A 19,086-nucleotide genomic window follows, 5' to 3' on the forward strand; every position below is an offset into this window, starting at 1 on the left:
AGTCACACTTTATTGTCCTTCCTTAAGCATTACAAATTCCCTTCACACCCTGTTTAGCATGAGAAGGTCCTCTATGTCAATGGTAGTTTTCTTAAATATGACTATCTGTACTCAGAAGCTAGACATTACCATACATTACTGCACGCTGCCAAGGTTTTGATCTTTCTAACACTTGCACAGTAACTTCATTCACGTCACAACAGATTTTTTACACTTATTTCCTAATGAGCAATTAAAAACCTTGTTAAATTGCATATGGTGCGGCCTCACCTTCAGTACTGTGTGCAGTTCGGGGTCTCACAATTTAAGAAGGGTGTGAAGGTCCTGTAATGCATCCAGAGCAGGCCAACAAAGCTGGTGAAAGGGCTGGAAGGAACGTCCTATGAGGAGTGGCTAAAGACTTTGGGTTCACCTAGTTTGGAGAAAAGCAGGTTGAAGGGCAACCTCAATGCTCTCTACAGCTTCCTGAGGAGGGGATGTAGACAGGGAGGTGCTGATCTCTTCTCCCTGGGATCCAGTGATAGGACGCATGGGAAAGGTTCAAAGCTGCACCAGGGAAGGTTTAGCCTGGACATTAGGAAGCATTTCTTTACCAAGAAGGTGTGCAAACACTGGAACAGGCTTCCTAGGGAGGTGGTCGATGCCGCAGGCCTGTCAATGTTTAAGAGGCATTTGGACAATGCCCTTAATAACGTGCTGTAACTTTTGGTCAGCCCTGAATTGGTCAGGCAGTTGGACTAGATGGTCGTTTCAGCTCTCTTCCAACTGAAATATTCTATTCTATTCTATTCTACTGTAAAGTCACAGATAGTCATGACACTGGCCAGACAACACCACCTAATAAGATACTAAAGAGAAGAATCATTTACGAACTTGCCCTCACACCTCCAACAAAGAAATAAGCAATCCTCTTCAGGTAGAAATACAGAACATTTAATTTAGGTTCACGATGTACAGATGAAAATGAACAGCCAACTCTACTCAGATGAACTGCTGATTTATATGCAATACTTTTTCATTAATACATGCCTGGTTTTATAGTCTGTGTTGTGACAGCATGGTTTCTGTTGACAGCAATACAGAGTATTTATTGTATTTGGCTCCTATTATACAAAAATCATGTCTATGCTGAACTAGTTCTCTAGGCTTCTTCTATAGTCCACAAAGAACAACAGGCAACTTCAGAGAGTAATTTACCTTTAAGAGACTCAGAAGGATAAGGTTTATTTTTTACATAACAAAAATAAAATGAAAATCAAAATGAAACAAAATGCAAGGCCTTAGAGCAACATGTAACTAATACATGACTAAGCTACAGTATAGAGACTTTGTTAAGTTACTGTTTAAAAAAATAGCAACAGACACAGCTATTAAGTTCTTGTGTTACAATTTGGAATGGATGCTCCTGCATCTCAAAAGAAGGAAATCAAGAATGTCCAAAAGCTTCGGACATTCTAATTTTGCTGCTTAAACATGTTCCTATTTCAGCAAGATTTTGAAACAGAAAACATTTATTTGGGAAATAAAATCTAAACCAGAGGGAAATTTAAGACATAACATTTCTGGTTTTGTTTCACAGATAAATCACAATGGAAAGCTGCACCTCCTTCCCCAGAAGGCTGGTGTGGCAATCTGAAACACTTCAGCCACATCAGTGCCTGTTTGTAACCACCAGCTGCAATCCTGCCACAAGGAATAATGTAAATTCTGAATACAGAGCCACCACACACATGCCCTATTACTACAGGCCAAAGAACTTTCTTCCCTTCTGTAATATCCGCAGAGGCTGGGCTCATCCCTTCCCTCTCTCAAATTCTCCCTATTCAGCATATGACCAACAAAGACAGCACTTTCATTTTATCCAGAGATGCAATTTAAAATCTCAGAGAGTTGAAGGAAGAGAGGAGAGACAAGAGGCAAACTCCCCATCAGAAATATTTGCTGTTTACTAGCAAATAACCTCTTCCCTTCTTTGAGTGAAAGCGTACAGGTATACTCACACTACAAGTGACTAAACATCTAATGAACAGCCTGTCATGCCAAGAGAAACTGCAGAGACAGTTTACCAAGTACTGCATCAATCCCCAAGGCTTCTGAGATGACAGAATGCCTAATTAAGATACGAACAGAGCTTCACGTGGCTCAGCATCAGACCCTGGGATTAAAAATACTTCTCCAAGATGTCCCCTTGTTAGGATTGCAGCACTCTCTACGACAGCCAGATCAATGTCCATGACATTTTGTTTCACTTCAAGTCTTCACACAGTCCACCACGTACGAAGACAACTGCCAAACAAAGGACTTGACTCTTGCCCTTCAGCAATGGACACAAACTGCATTGATTTGGTAAAACCTGTAGACTTGTGGCCACAGAAAGAGAGAATTAATAGATACGGCAGGCATGAAACAAACTTCAGAGGAATGCAATTCAGAAAGAAAACCACAAGATTCATCTTTCCATGTAGATGAAATCCACAAAGCAATTGAGGAAATTATGAGAAAAAGCAGAGCAAGTAACTCAAGGGCATCAGAAATGAGAAAGAGAAATGCATAGATAAGCTTGTCTGACTATAGAGCTGGGAATACCTCTAACAAGGAACCCAGAGATTGACCTCTCATCTAGACACCCCATAATAAGGCTGCCCAAACCAAAAAGCATACATTGAGTATTCATGCTCCACTCCTCTCCAGTGGATAGGCAGATCCCATTAGCATTACAGGCAGCCTCTCACAGTGTAAGGACTAGGGACCTACTTGCTGCATAGATGTAAGGCACGAGAATGTACAGACTAAAGCTACATCTGGAGACAACGTAAGTAAAACATGGGATGAAACATCATGAAGTGCAATAAGCCATGTGCCCTAAAATTGAACAGTTTTTTTTCACAGTGACGCTTGGCTTAGATATCAAAATTTGATGAGTTTATTGTCTTTTAGATCCATTTAGATACCCATAGTTAAAACACAGGAAAAGAAACTTCCACAAGCACAAGTTACTGGGAATTCTAATCACCAAGGTAGAGACTCCTGCGCAAGGTAAATACAATAACCTGAGAACAGTCTTATCTGTGAACTAAGTGAAGTAACAATCATGGAAGTAGCCATAATAATAACTCTGAAATATGAAAATCAACTTACTGCACATCTAGTTACAAACTTATGAAAGTCAGAAGATCTCGAAAAATGTTACCATGTTGATTTTGAACATGCAGATGAAAGAATTCAACTTCCTTAATTTCAGAGCAGTGTCCAGCCAACCCTCCTTTCTGACACACCAAGATGGCTTGGAGTGGCTTCTTTCTTGGAATGGAAGGCAGGGGATCAAATGCATAGGCAGCTTTCACATCAAATATGCATAGTTTTCTGTACTCATAAATATACAACATCATTTTGGTAAACTGCTTTCTGATCACATCTCTCAAATTAGAAAATATTATGAGTGTGACCCCAATCAATATCTTGCACCTGAATGCTTTTTATTGTCAAGCACAAGCCATGGCTGATAATTACACTTCATAGCTAACTGTAAGTTATTACACAGATAAAAGTGTATTATAGAAGAGAACAAAATATTGTACAATTAAAACCAAAAACATGTTCTTATGAAAAGTTTTTTAACACCCATGTTTACATGCATGGCACTCCTGTTAAGTGTTCAATTTACATTACATGGAATGCTCTGTAATTAGGCGTGTTAAATAGAACATTTTAGGTAGGATGTAAAAATTCAGTTTAAGAATTCATTAACTTTATTAACCGCTGAAAAATTCTGTTAAGAGTTCTTGCTTTAAAAATAGGGCTATTAAAGCCCCAAGAATTTAAAGGACTTGCTGAAAAAGTTAAGACATCATGTTATCCCTCAAGCCAAAATCAGAATTCCTCTCTTCTGAATTGCCAGCTTTAATAATCAGATTTAATAATGTGCAGGCTCAAGAGCAACCTTATGTTGCGAGAAGGAGAGGGATTAGGCTCTTTGGCAAATATACAGCACAAAATCATCAAAAAGAATACCAGAGCAAAGTGCCACAAACCTAACAAAGCATAAGAACTACGGAGTTATGTTCTCCTAACAAACAGTACCAGAAGAGAGAGATGGCAATGGTTATAAGATTTCCCACTCCGAACAATTTTTTAACAGTCCACTTAAAACTTCACAGCATGTCAATGCACCTGTTACTGCTACCATCTATCACTACAATGCAGTTAATGGGGAAGAAATATCTTAAAACCTCTCTCTTAAAGAAATATGTCCTAAGATGTTGTTCCAAAAATTTACATTCGTAACATAAAATTCAGTGCAATCAAGCTTTTAGGCCCTATTCAAGAGTACAGCAGAGCGGACTGGAAGTATCACCTGATGTACAAGACAGATCCAGGTCCCTAATGGCCGTGACGCTCTCTAAATTGTTCGATAAAGCATGTACATTTTGGCGTCACTCCAAGCACAAAAGACACCACATTTCCAAACCTTTTTCCAAAAGCAGAAGTGTTCACATGGGTAATAATCTGCTCTGCCTTTTCCAAATTAAAAGATCATGGAAGTGTTTTTAATTCTGAACTGCATACTACCAGGGTTTTTTTCTGGCAAAGAAAAAACTCTATCTGCATCACATTAAATAAGCTTTTTTAACCTGAAAAGACAGCAAGGAAGGTTCATTTGCACTTTCAACATAAACTGGAAATAAAGACCTCTTATTAATTCTTAATGCACCTGTACACTGCAGACACTTAAATGTGTAAAATAAATAAATATTGTTTTCAGGTCTTCTGATTTTTCTCCATTGATGTGTTTGTTCATTTTCCTCCCTGAATAGATTTTACCTTGGTCATGAGAATCCAAGCTCTGGAGGTTTAGGTGACAGAATCAAGAGAGACACAGAACACAACCGCAGCTCAGCTCCTTCTCTCAGAGTGGGTAGAGGAGAGCTCCAAAAAGGCTCTGCATGAACACAGCTCAGGACTCCAACAGGTATGGCCATACATGGTCTACAGCAGCACAGAGTACGGGGTAGCAGGCAGAACTGCATAATGGACTTCAGTTGCCCTAAATTCTGGGTCTTAATCATGTATCTTCTAGCAGCATGTGTGAGATATCAACTATATGAGAAAGTATTTCTTTCTAACCGTTTTGAATTTGCTACTTTAATTTCACATCTTCTTGTTCCTGTGTTATGAGACAGAAAACAGGGTTTCTAATCTACTTTATATTCATTATTTCTGCAGGGTTTCTATGCAGTCTCATATTTCTTTCTAAAGCAAGTGCATTAATATCTGGTATCAGATGAACAAGCTAGAATCTCTAGATTCTCCTAATATAAAATGGCACAACAGTCACAACTGACCGAAAGTCAAGAAAGCCAAGTAGGCTGTAGGACACAAACTGCAAATTATGACTTTTATGTCAATCTAATCTGCTGAGTTGTTGCCCAATTTCATGAAAAACTGTCAGTTGTCAATCATATGGAAATCAGACCTAACCAGTTCATAATGTCAATTAAAGGACAAAGTGTGATTCTAAATATGAGAAGAGTTAATGGCTCGGTGTTACGGAGTTAACTCCTGAAGATGAGAACAGATTCCAAAAGCTGAACACAATATGCTCAGGTACCTTACGGTCATAGAATTTGGGTGTTACTTGTTTTTCAAACACAACAGGCAGCAATATGATCAGACAGCTTGCTTAGCAGCACTGTGTGTTATCAAAATCTAGGTCTTTAGATCTTCTACCAATATAAGGTTGAACAGAGCTTTTATCCTACAGTATCATAAACACCTCTTTTACTGTTCAGCATGTGCCGTGTTTAAGACATAGGTGACGCTTTGGGGCAAAGACAAACAAATTTCAAGATTTGACTCCAATAGCCAACAAGCTATTTGCAGCATACACATTAGAACCTTTGGAAACCTCACACAGAATACTGTGCAGAGGCCAGTGATGCCACAAGCACAGGTTCTTAAAAGAAATTTGTTTAACTTATGTCATTTCAGAAGAACACAAGTCTTCTTATAATTCAGTTTACTCTTGTAAATCAAGTACTCCCTTGTACACTGGAAGCTGGCATTGCCGGTCAACTCTGTAATGCATCAGTAATTGTCTTTTTTAGCAGGATTTTTAAAAAGTGACATTGACCTTTATAAGTTTTATAATAGAAATTTTCAGGAATGAAATATACCATGGCGGAAACCTCGTTCAGCACTGCATTCCTGGACATGTGTTTTGGAGTCTCTAGAGTAAGTAAGGATACATCTTAGCTCAGTTAGCAGAAAGACATCTCATTTCAAAGATTCTGCACCCTATAACGGAGAAGAAAGCATCATAGATCAAGTAAGTGAACTAAAAGTAAGACATTAAAAACTGAGACAGAATTCACTTGACCTTGAATGGAAACGTCCATCCAAGCAACACTCAAAAGCAACGATTTTCCTAGAATTGAAGTTTTAATCACCTGTTGGACCCCATTTCTTAACAACTGCACCTACTAGATATTAAATGCTGCACTAGAGGGTTTAGTAAAGAGAAGTCACATATCAGGGAATGACATGGCCCAAAGCTTGGTGAATTACAAGACAACTAAATCTGCAGACAAACGGAGAAGCTCATTAACTATGCACTGAATAGGAATGACGAAATACCTCTTTACATCCAGGGTAAATGATACCAGCAAGAAGACGCTTACCTGGAATTGTCATTTGGCCAGGAAATGTGACAACTTACAGAGCAGGTTAGCAGATTTTCCATTAAATTAATACTCTAAAGACAGACTAAGTCATTGTATTCATTGCCTAAACAGTGCTGAGGAGCAGCAATTAAATTTTCTAGCATCTGAATCACTTTCTTGTCAACAAACATCATAAAAGAATAGCATATTAGAGTCTCAAATGAGCTCGTTTCCTGTTTCAAGGAGGGGTAAGGATTGATGATAGCACTCAAAACAGATGGAAGAAAGTAATAATGAACTTGTAATGAATACCTCAGGAATAACTTCAGCTTACTAATAAATAAAACTTTCCTGAGCAATTAAGAACGTGGAGGTCTAATGAAGCTACATGGCTTTGCATCTTCCCCTTCTCTTTGGACAAGTGTGATAAAAGATGTTCTTATGGCTGAATACTGCCTATACAGTCTGACACAGTCCTTGCTTGATGCTAAGCAAATTATTCAACTTCAAGATCAGATGTGGTCCAAACCCACATATTTTTCATTTTTAGAACGTTTGCCGTAACTTGGCCTGTAGAAGTACTTAAACACTCAGACACAAGTCAGTGTGAGAGGCATTTTATTAATATAATGCTAATAACGCAATTTAACCATACTATGCTAAGAACTCTAAAGTAGTGGCAGTTCAGTGGCTCAGACTGGATATTCAAAACTAATAGAAGACTTTGACCTTAATCTCTCTGCGACTCAGCTTCCCATCTGCAAAATGCAGATAATACCACTCTCTCATCTCACAGGGGATTTGTGAGGATGAACTCCATCATGATTTTGAAGTATGCTTATGGTATAGTGACAAACACCTTAAACACATATGAGATAGCAAATACCTCAGTCTTCGGAGCACACAACCATAAACAGTAACTAAGTTATGGGGAGATATACAAAACATTGACGAGCTGGTGATTAAATGAACACTAAAGATCCTGTGCACTCAGTGAAATTAGAGGTCATGTGGGAAAACAGTACAGGATCACGTAATCCAAGACTGTATTACAGGGTATAAGCACAGTGAAGTAAAATTAAGGCTGAGCAAACAATCTTAACTCAGTAAGAGCTCTTAACTTTACAGTCGTACTCTTTTTAACAGCTTTCATCTCTTCCAAACTACCAATATAAATTTACAAGCAAATACATGTACACCTAAAGTGTCAAGAATACATTTAAGTTCTGCTATATAGAGGTGGGCAAAGCCCCAGACACTCTGCTATTTTAGTTCATCCAGCCTGTTTCTGTAAGAAACTGCTTGTAGTGTATCCTTAGCTCACCTTTTCAGAGCGTACTGCTTTCCCAAGGCTGCCTCGGGGTCCTGCTGACGGATTGCTCTAATTGCAGTTGGTGAAGTAAAGAAGGCAGCTACTTCATGCTCTGCTAGCACACGGAAATAGGCACCAGCATCTGGCGTTCCCACAGGCTTCCCCTACAGAGAGAATAATTTAAAATGTCACAAGATAAAAATACTTCATAATTCCTTGACAGTTCAAGGCTTGAACATGTAACAGTAGCGGTAGCACAGCAACAGAAGTAATTTCATGTAAGACTTTCAAGAAGGCTTTGTTAAAAATAATAATACTGTGAGTGTATTCACTTGTAGAAATAAATTCATAGGCTTTGGGCACAATCTCTTGCATGAACACAGCACATACTAGCTGCTACTTAGAAAAACAGGACAAATGGTCATGTGAATGAAAAGACAGCCACAAAGAGCTGTTACTACACTGGCAGCAGAGGGAGTCATGTCCACATCTACCCTCTTTGCGAAGCAGCCTGTAAAACACCCAGAGTCCCACGGAGCTACGAGTCTCTGGACACAGGGGCACTGCAGCTATACCCCCATGCACAGGCCTACAGGACATAACGCCAGCTTTTTCTTACCTAGAAATTTCCTCCCAGTTCTGGAAAAATTCTCACTTAGCTGCTTACAAGTGGCTTCTTGGAACTTTTGTGCTGCTACCCCACATAAAGCCTGGAGAGAACCTGAAGATCCTTTTTCTGTTTTAGTGTGCTACCAGACTGTGGTCTGTTTTCTGGGTGGGTTTTTTTAAAAAAGTAAACATTGTCTTGAGCTAAGGGGCATAGTCGAGAGAGTTGTAAACAGAAGTAATCAGATGTGACAAATTGTCTAATGGTAAATACTACTAATAAAAAAAATTAAAAAATACTTTTACATGGTGCTGCAAATGTGAAAAGCAGTCAGCACAGGATCGTATAATCACAGTCTTACTGTATGTAATTACCACAGTGCATGAACTGCTCCATAAATATTCTGAAACTATGAAAAGATTATGATAATGTGGAATGAGTTTTAGCTCTACAGGTATTGCCATAACCTTTTCACTAGAAAGGCCACGCTTGGAAGATGAACTTTGACAAAGCACACAAGTTAGGAGAGACATAGATTTTTCATACTGCAAACACTTCTTTGTCAATGCTTTATGCAAGAAGCCACAAACACAGAGAAAGTTTGACTACTGAATTGTCACCATCTTTAAAACAGTTCACCAGTCACAAGACAAATTCATATCTTCACCATCCTTGTGAAATGCAAATTTGGAATAGATAGATCAGTAAGTCCAGTGGAAAAAAAAAGCAGTATACAAAACTAATTAATACTTTTCATTTTACCAAGATATATTTGAATACCTTGAAGAATTTACTACATTCAGTATTATTATTCTGATAATGAGGCACTAGTAATACAGTTTTTGTGAAAACACATACTAAACAAATTAGTTGCCCCATCCAACGTAAAAAGCAGCATGCTGGCTGTGATGCAGGCTCACAGGAATTCATCCCTTTCCCTCTCTCCCATCTGCCCTCCCGACTGCAGTCATCCCCAGGCTTCCTCTGCATCCAGCTGTGCCTGAACACTGGCAAGAGCACCAATGAACCATTTGGCAGATTTAAAGAACGCAGGACACCTGAGGTCGGATACATACCATTGGCTTTGCAGCCCTACAGAGAGATACTGCTGGTGAGAGGAATGCTGGAGCAGAGGATCACCACAAAAGGAAAAAAAAAACAATACAAAACAGAATGCACAATTGAAAAGCCTTTTTTGTTAAAGGATGGAGCAGGCAGTGAGAAGCAAATGGAGAGAAAATAAACAAAAGAAACAGTTCCCAGCTGAAGTAGCAGGGAGGAGTATCACCAATGCCCAAAACCCTCTTTTTGCTAACAGCCTATGCTAAATTACCAAAAAGAAATGCAAGAGAATGCTATTTGCTTGCTGAAAAAAGTGAATTATGTCCTTTTTCCTGTCAGATAATACACAGTTTCCAAAGAAAAATCTTTCACCAGACTGTCTTTAAGCATCATGCATGCAGACTTCTTGAACAACTTTCATGTGTTTGTTCATCAAAATATATCAATATTTGTTCATGACCCTATTTATTCAAGTTCATGTCATCTCTCTATGATGTTCACTACACCTGCAGATCTGTAACCATGTGGTCAGGAGTTCAAGCCCACGTCACTAAGTAACTCCAAAACAAATGGCTTCACACTGAAAAATTTCAAACTTCCATAAACTTCTCATTAACCAATTATGTAACTGAACTAATATCAATAATCTTGGATAGCAAAAAACCTGGCTGTGGAGCAATCTGAAATAGGTTAGTCTGCCAGTAACAATGTAGGCTGTTATTTTTAACCAAATGGAAATGTCCAGAGCCCATAAAAGTGCTGTGATGGGTGCAGCTGTGTAACCTTAGATCACACCACTAGGAAAACAGCAGAGCTGTGAGAAGAGCTGAAAGGAACCTCCCCCTCCTCAGAGACAATTTACACTCAGGCCCTCACCCTTGGTCCCTGCCCAAGCTATGTTGCAGCCATGCACACCTCCAGCAAGCCTGAGTGCATCTTCAGCACAAGCAGCTAAACCTTCAGGAGTGCGTGGGTAGGCGTGCAGGGCTCTGACAAGCTGATATTTATATGTCACAGGTGAGCTACAGCAGCAATGGTTTGGAGAAGTACCATTGTCAGATCTAGGAGAAAAACAAAGAAAACACGAGCAGTAGAGGAAAACGAATAAAAAATTTACCTCATAGTTGATAGGAAATAACACCCAAAGAATAAGGTGACTCTTCAAATTCATTTAGGAAAAAAAAAAACAGTATTATTCCTGATTCTGCAGAAAAACTTCCCCCGTTCCTTGACAGCCCTTCACAGTTTAGTAAATGCATAAACGTAAACTGACATAAGCAAAAGAAATCTGAGACAGTACAAATTAATTTCAGAGCCCCAAAAAATACAAATAAAATTGCCAAAGAGAGTTCTCACATAGGATACAAAAATTTTTAAAAGTACTGCAAGATGCCATGAGAGGCTTATTACCATATGCAATTTTGATTTTTAAAATGTTAGCAACATAAACAATAAAGCACAGGGTAATTAAATTCAGAATATGCTGACAGATTGCTGAATCAATTGGGTACTATGAGCAGACAGTCCACTGGATTCGTGCAGGGATCAGTTCAAGACCTGTTGCTGTTCAGTATTTGCATCAATACTGGAGATGAAACTTTATTTAGAAAGTATTGGCAATAATATCTGTGGTTGTCAGGAACTGAGAGCGTGGTAAACAAGAACAAGGCAGTCAGAGCGTGATCTGCCTTGCTTAATTAAAAAAAAAAAAAGTAGCAACAGACACTTCTTGTATCAGCTAGGAGGACACAAGTAGAAAAGGCTTTCTTTTAATAACCTACCAAGAGACTCTCAGACAGACAGACAGATAGGAACATCTTTTCTGGAAGTACCTAGGTTTAGCATGTAATTTATCAGATGTCTACCAGCTGAGCAGACATCCTGAGGCAGAATGTGTTGATGGATAATACACGATTATGAAAGAAGATTCATAGTCAGGCAGCAAGAATGATCAAAGGGATAGCAAAGGTGTCCTGTGGAGAAAGTCAGAAGCCACAGGCATGGGTTACTTGAGGAAGAAAACATATAAGGGGAGCTATAATCAAATAATCAGCAATGCATCAGTAACAGCGCAGCAATTCCCTTTCTGTCTCATCCCTAACAAGTGGCTCTTCAATTAAAGATAAATTCAAAATTATGAGAAGGCAATTCTTTCTGCATAGCAAATATTATACATAGAACCCATTGCCACTAAAACCTGCTGACACTAAAGCACACACAAAATCCTGACACATCAGGATTCAAAACAATATGTTCATAGAGTCATTTCTCTTTCTGCTGCTGGCCCTGCTGCCACACCTCCATTAAGGACTTGAGATGATACGTCTGTGGTGGTGCACGCCCCCTCACACGTGGCAATCCCAGAAACAGCCCACATTGTATTCTTGCTTGCACCACAACAATAGTTGGCTGGTGTGCAGTGAATTGGGATGACTTGGCGCTTCCCTTCTGTCTTTATACAAGAGCAGTGAGTTGGGCTCACCAGGCACACCTTGACCGCACCGGGAACTCCTGTTACTGGGAGTCGCAACCGCCTGGTACATTCTGGGCAGTACTCAAATTGTATAGTTGCTGTCTAAATATCAGGATTGCATCATGTGGGTTGTGACCAGGATGGAAAATTACTGATGCCTAAAGTCAATCACCTTCAGACCCTACAAACAGCGGTACCAAGGAAGGCCCTTTGAGCTCTTCTGGTCCACAGCGGGTGTGCCCAGTAACTCCCTCTGACTGGGACACCTCTCAGAGTCACTCACAAACTACCTGGGCTGATCTCCTCGAGACTCAACCTTCACCCGTTGAGAAATCATTTGATTTGAAGCAAGTATTTCACGAACTCAAAGGGAATTTTTATGATTGTGTGCGATTGTGCATTGATTCAAAACATAAATGCTAAGTTAAACAGTGATTAATAGCTGCTAAATTCCTGCGATTCTCTTTCTCTCTTCAAACTGTGAGCACGCCCTGAATTGCCGCTAAGCACATTGCTTAGTCATAAACCACAGTGGTCTAAGGTTGGTTCTGGATCCAGCTGCACCTAGCTTCCTCTCTGAGAAGGAGTTTAGAAAGCAGGGGGGTCCACTCCGAGCCTGGTGACTCAACGGGAGGGTCTTCCTATCCCCTGACACTTTTCTTCCACTCTGTATAAATCATTTTCTACTCAAACCCCCCTTTGACTTTGTATTCCATTCATTTAGGTAGTAGTAGAGTGAATCTTGCCAACAAACTCTGTAAGATCACATTTTCTAAATATTCAGTAAAATCTTTTCTTGCAAAACCTCTGAGTGACCATTTAAGTGACCTAACCACTCATTCGTGACAAATTGGCATAGTGGACAGGATGGCAAGTAGTATCGCTGATTACTTACACAAAAATGGAATAAATCCATTTCCCAAATTCTCGGATGAAAGGGTTCGTGACAACTGGCATGACTGGGAAGCTGTAGAAAAGCAAAGTGGCTAGGACTCATATAAAAGATGGAAAAGAAAACACTTCAAACACTCGCACACTACTACTAGCTCCAAGAGAGAACTGTAACCCTTTCCTTTCTCGGTCAAAAAACGAATAGTGCCTGGATGATAATTGGGTATGTCCATCTGGCAAATTGAACCCTATCAATGGATACATGATAATGGCCCATACATTTTAATCCCAGTTGGACCTCGACAACAATTGACAAAATTCCTGATAGGCACAGGAGCACAAATTTCAATACTAACACAAGAAGATGCTGAGAAGCTGGGTATACGACCCAGACAGCAACGAGTTAAAATTACCAGAGTGAATAGAGCGAGTGCTATTTGCCACATTGCAAAGGTTAATTTATGGCTCCTAGCAAGAAGCGTATGTTGTCTACTCACTTTGCAGTTAAAGATCACAATGAAAACATTTTAGGATTCAATGTTTTAAGCAGACGAACCTGGTGCTTGCCAGATGGCAGCATGTGGTCTTTTGGTTCAAATATCAATCCTAACGCTAATGAAAATTGGGAAGCTACTGGTAACAGTGGTACAAAACACAGAATAACTACTAGGTGAATTTATCCTGCATCATAAAGGGGTAACCCGTTTGTCCTCCATCGAAACTTTTCTTTTTTTTTTTTTTTTAAAAAAAAAAAAGAAGAATCTACATCAATGGCAATGATGACGACAGCAGTGTGTCCCCAGTTCACCACTGATCTTCCTCTTAACTGGGGTAAGTATAACCCTTCCAGTGCAGACACAAAATCCTTGGACAATCCACTCACAAGACCCTTGGGACCACGCACTGGTAAATCATACTGGAAGTGCTGGGATCCCACCAAAATACAAAACACACTTAAACCTTGCTACTTTCGTTATGCACGGAGACGAGGCATACCTAAAGGAGGAATAGAAATGGGAAACACTACACAACAAAGGCATTAGAATATCCCACAATAATAATAGCATCAACCAAATTCTATCACTCCAAGCCACATCAGGGGAAGAAACAAAAATAGGATGTCACATAATCAATGGATCTACCCACGGCAAACCCACTGAAACCAGAATACATTACACCAATTTTTCCAAACCCATAAACAACAAAAAATCTTGTTACAATATACCAGAATGAGATTGTTGGTACAATTTCACTTTTTACACAGCCTGTACTAGCACTCTGCCTCTGGGGTAAATGTGGTGCAGAACTGTTGTTTGATTTCATGATTACCAAATGACAAATGTGGAACTTGTGCTCCATGGGGTGGCCATGGAATGATGTGTACATACTTCATGACATACCTGTACCCAGTCTAAATTTATCTACAATAGTTCTACAGAATAACATCATTTTTCATAGAGAAGATTGGAACATTAAAAATAGTAATGAAAATTCACCAATTCCATCTCTAAAGGCAACTGAAGGAGACACGATCTCGGTAGGATGTTGAATTAAAATCACACTGAACACACGACAGCAGATTTACACATTGTCACGTACTACGTCGGAGGAGAACAAGACATACACACCTGTCCTTTCAAACATGAATGCTGGTATAAGTTTATTATATCACACCCAACACTCATGATGTGCCTTTGGACAAATCCCTACTCTCACTCTAGCTTAGGTTTCCAATTCAAAATAGATGTCTAACAATTACATCCACCGACTGAGCCTCCTATCGAACTGTCTCTTTACATCTACGACACTGGTCCCTACCTAATAAAAAACACAGAGCAACAGCAGATGCTGTTTAACCCCTCATGGTCTCTCAAATAAGTGGAACTGTCCATTCAGGTTAACATCTCTGCAATTAAACCTACCTGCTCACCATTCCTGAAGACACGTTACACAGGATGGTTAGCATGGCTGCACAGACGAACCTTCACCTCTCCAGAACGACCAAGGAGAGATGTGACTGGTGTCTTAGGAACAGGACTGGGAGTGCTAAACAGCATAGATGCTGAAGTCCTGGCAAACAAGATAAATTCAGCAACAGGTAATTTGTACAAATTAAACTAACTATTACAATCTTCTCTATTACCATTAGGAAACAGTCAATGGCTCTTATCTGATATTTTATCCCAATGGGAGAGAATAACTGAAAAAGATCACCAATTAATATGAATGCAGTAGATGCAATCGAAATTAACGTCTGTCTCACCCTCAGTTCTATTCAAGCTTACCTGTGGGTACAATCTACTGTGGCAACAATTGTAAGAGAAGGTGAAGAAAGCATCCTACCCGCTAAAATTCAAAAGATAATTTGGGGACAATGCAACTAAATTTGTCAGGAAGATTCAGTTCTGGTGGCAACTAGTTAATTTTACTTACAATCCCACTAACAGCAAAGCCACAGCTTTTGTTCTAACAATAAGCAATGCTTCAGTATACACTTCATACCCAATCATTGCTTCACAATGGAACCATACTCCATCCATTAGAACACAGAGTATGAGCCCAAGAAAAGGAAAGCAAATGGCAATCCGTTGATGTTACTGCATGTGTTGTGCGGGAACAACAGGGATTTACTTGTGAAAGTAACACCATCAAAGCCCAAGATATTTGTCTTGACACGAAACAAAATATTTGTCACTTTGAAATATACCCTGTTGAAAACCCTGAAAATATACATATTGGAAATGGATGCATTTGAATGAAGAACCCTTTGCAAATCTATATCTATAGACAATACCACTGTACATATAGATGACCACTTAAACACCTGTTTGCAATTTTACCAGAATTACAGGATGCAACTTCAGCTATTCAGCTCCTATCACAACTCATCAATTGCTGCAACCCAACTATGCATCACATCAAGACCTGCCGCCTACCCCTATTGGGATGAACCTCACATTGGTGAGAAAGCTGCTGCAATATGATGACCTGCATCAATCCCTGAAATGCGTTCGAGACAGTGGACAAGGGACACGTATCACTGTCAATCATGACACAGAGGAAATACATCATGTCCTCGGAAGAGTGAAGAAAGATGGGGAACATCACTGGTGGAACACCTTATTCAGATGGTCTCCAACAACGACCGGAATAGTGAACAAGATTTTACACCCCACTGTGATTCTATTGACTCTTGTTATATTATGCTTGCTATTAAACATTTTCATATACATTTAAGTGTGCAAGTTAGCTAAACAAGTAACATTGCTACAAAACCCTACTTACATATGTAACTTTGTTTAATCACATTTAATGAATTTTGATAGTTACGGCAATCATTCAAAAATTTCCCTCAAATTATAACTGGAACACAGTATTACTTGGCTTATAGTCACAGAGGCAAGAGTTGACCACACCTCCGGACTGTGGAAAGATAGATTGACTTTAGTCAGGTGGTGGAATGTGCATACACACCCCCCTCACACGTGGCAATCCCAGAAACAGCCCACATTGTATTCTTGCTTGCACCACAACAATAGTTGGCTGGTGTGCAGTGAATTGGGATGACTTGGCGCTTCCCTTCTGTCTTTATACAAGAGCAGTGAGTTGGGCTCACCAGGCACACCTTGACCGCACCGGGAACTCCTGTTACTGGGAGTCGCAACCGCCTGGTACATTCTGGGCAGTACTCAAATTGTATAGTTGCTGTCTAAATATCAGGATTGCATCATGTGGGTTGTGACCAGGATGGAAAATTACTGATGCCTAAAGTCAATCACCTTCAGACCCTACAAACAGCGGTACCAAGGAAGGCCCTTTGAGCTCTTCTGGTCCACAGCGGGTGTGCCCAGTAACTCCCTCTGACTGGGACACCTCTCAGAGTCACTCACAAACTACCTGGGCTGATCTCCTCGAGACTCAACCTTCACCCGTTGAGAAATCATTTGATTTGAAGCAAGTATTTCACGAACTCAAAGGGAATTTTTATGATTGTGTGCGATTGTGCATTGATTCAAAACATAAATGCTAAGTTAAACAGTGATTAATAGCTGCTAAATTCCTGCGATTCTCTTTCTCTCTTCAAACTGTGAGCACGCCCTGAATTGCCGCTAAGCACATTGCTTAGTCATAAACCACAGTGGTCTAAGGTTGGTTCTGGATCCAGCTGCACCTAGCTTCCTCTCTGAGAAGGAGTTTAGAAAGCAGGGGGGTCCACTCCGAGCCTGGTGACTCAACGGGAGGGTCTTCCTATCCCCTGACACTTTTCTTCCACTCTGTATAAATCATTTTCTACTCAACCCCCCCCCCTTTGATTTTGTATTCCATTCATTTAAGAAGTAGTAGAGTGAGAACCTTGCCAACAAACTCTGTAAGATCACATTTTCTAAATATTCAGTAAAATCTTTTCTTGGAAAAAAAAAAACAAAAACAAAAACAAAAAAAACCTCTGAGTGATCATTTAAATGACCTAACCACTCATTTGCGACAACGTCCTACTGAATTTGCTCCACAAATACAGTCAGTATGGATGATGGCAGAAAGATCACAAAACGGGCAAACTTCAGAGACAGTGGTTGCTTTGTAAGCTGATGATAATAGCTTACAAGAACCGTACAAAGACTGGATTCCTGCAAGAACTGTGTCAAACGATAGCTCCCTCTCTGTCCCGGACCATTCAAATGAAGTCCTTCATGCACAGCTCCTTGGCTAGCGTGGGCATCCTCTTCCTTACCTTAGCTCTAATTCAAAGCCCCAAGCACTGCAGTAACTGCTATGCTGCCTTTTTTCTGACATCATAGGTAGTAACTAAACTTTCTCTTCACGTCGTCCTGTTGCTTGCAGCTTGTGATCCCATTAGCAAGAGCAGCCCAGAGTGGGCTACGAGACTTCAAGTAGCTTATTTATAGCTGAAGTTTGTCATGCCTTGGAGAAAAACAATCCAGGACAGATTACAACAAAAGAAAGAAAACCAACAAACCTTCCTGTATTCAAAGGAATTCACTACTGTTTTCACATTCCTGACAATGGTGTTACAGCACGTAAAAATTGAAACCATGTAGTTTCCATAGCAACTGTGAAAACAAGAAGCTGTCACCTACTAAATAATTTTAAAATAAACAAATCACTTTCAGAGCTGAGGGTATGAAGCCAGCCCAGTTTATACTCAATAGCAGTTGTCCCTAGTCAAAGGGGATGGGGTGTTGTTTCCCCTTACATAAACAGCATACTTCTACTCCCTAACCCAAAACCCATCATTAGGCAATCATTTAGAAAAAACTTTTTATGAATATTCACTGTTAAGACAGTCTTCTGAGCAGAGGAAGAACTACAGGCTATTCCTCTTTGTAAACAATTTTTTCCTTCCTTTCCTCCCATTTTTAATTCTCAAAAAGACAACACTGATGTCATGAACACCTGAAGACCTGATTGGTGGCATCTCAGAGAAAAAAAAAAGGGAAATGTACTATTACCATTTAATAATGTTCTCACCAAGAGCAGAAATCACAAAGCAGACCTGTATATCAATCAGACAGTAAATCTGATTTTTTCTTTAATCCTCACTGTTAAAGAAATAGGATTGTTATCCTTTTTATTTTCCACAATGAACACATTTTGAATTCAGAGGTACCTCTGAAATGACAATGACCACCTTGATCCCCACGCATTCACAGAGTTAAAACTTCACTGTAAGATGACCATGTAACACAGACTGCTGAAGGAATGCATCGCTTTCCTCTCCATTCCTCCTTGTCTTACTCTACACCTGCTAGAATGAAAACCTTTTCATTGCAGTATTTTAGTGATTCTCTTCTGCCAGATTCATGCAGCAATTTTAATATGGCCCAGTGTTATCAGTAGTCCAAAATAGCTACTGTAAATCTATCAAAGTCTCTTCCTTGTCTCTGAGAAATTGTCATTTTTCTCACGACTCTTTCCTCTTCTACTTAACTAGGGTGGTGACGATGAGTTAATCTCTTTGGAATGAAGAATCTAATTAACATCTGTTAGGTTTTTAAATATTAATCAGACTATAGTAATTTAATACTCAAGATAATATGATATCTGATTCTATAAATGTGCA

General features: G+C 39.6%; 1 protein-coding gene across 3 annotated transcripts in view; it reads right to left on the reverse strand.

The window, feature by feature from the left end:
• Positions 1-19,086, reverse strand: part of ACSS3 (acyl-CoA synthetase short chain family member 3) — a 98,415-nt gene that overhangs the window by 42,226 nt on the left and 37,103 nt on the right. For all 3 annotated transcript variants that reach the window (XM_075427937.1, XM_075427936.1, XM_075427938.1), the window contains one exon: positions 7,984-8,135. In XM_075427937.1, the coding sequence (XP_075284052.1) occupies positions 7,984-8,135 (152 nt within the window). The remainder of the gene's footprint in view (positions 1-7,983; positions 8,136-19,086) is intronic.

Source organism: Opisthocomus hoazin, chromosome 8 (assembly GCF_030867145.1).
Source record: "Opisthocomus hoazin isolate bOpiHoa1 chromosome 8, bOpiHoa1.hap1, whole genome shotgun sequence".
NCBI lineage: Eukaryota > Metazoa > Chordata > Aves > Opisthocomiformes > Opisthocomidae > Opisthocomus > Opisthocomus hoazin.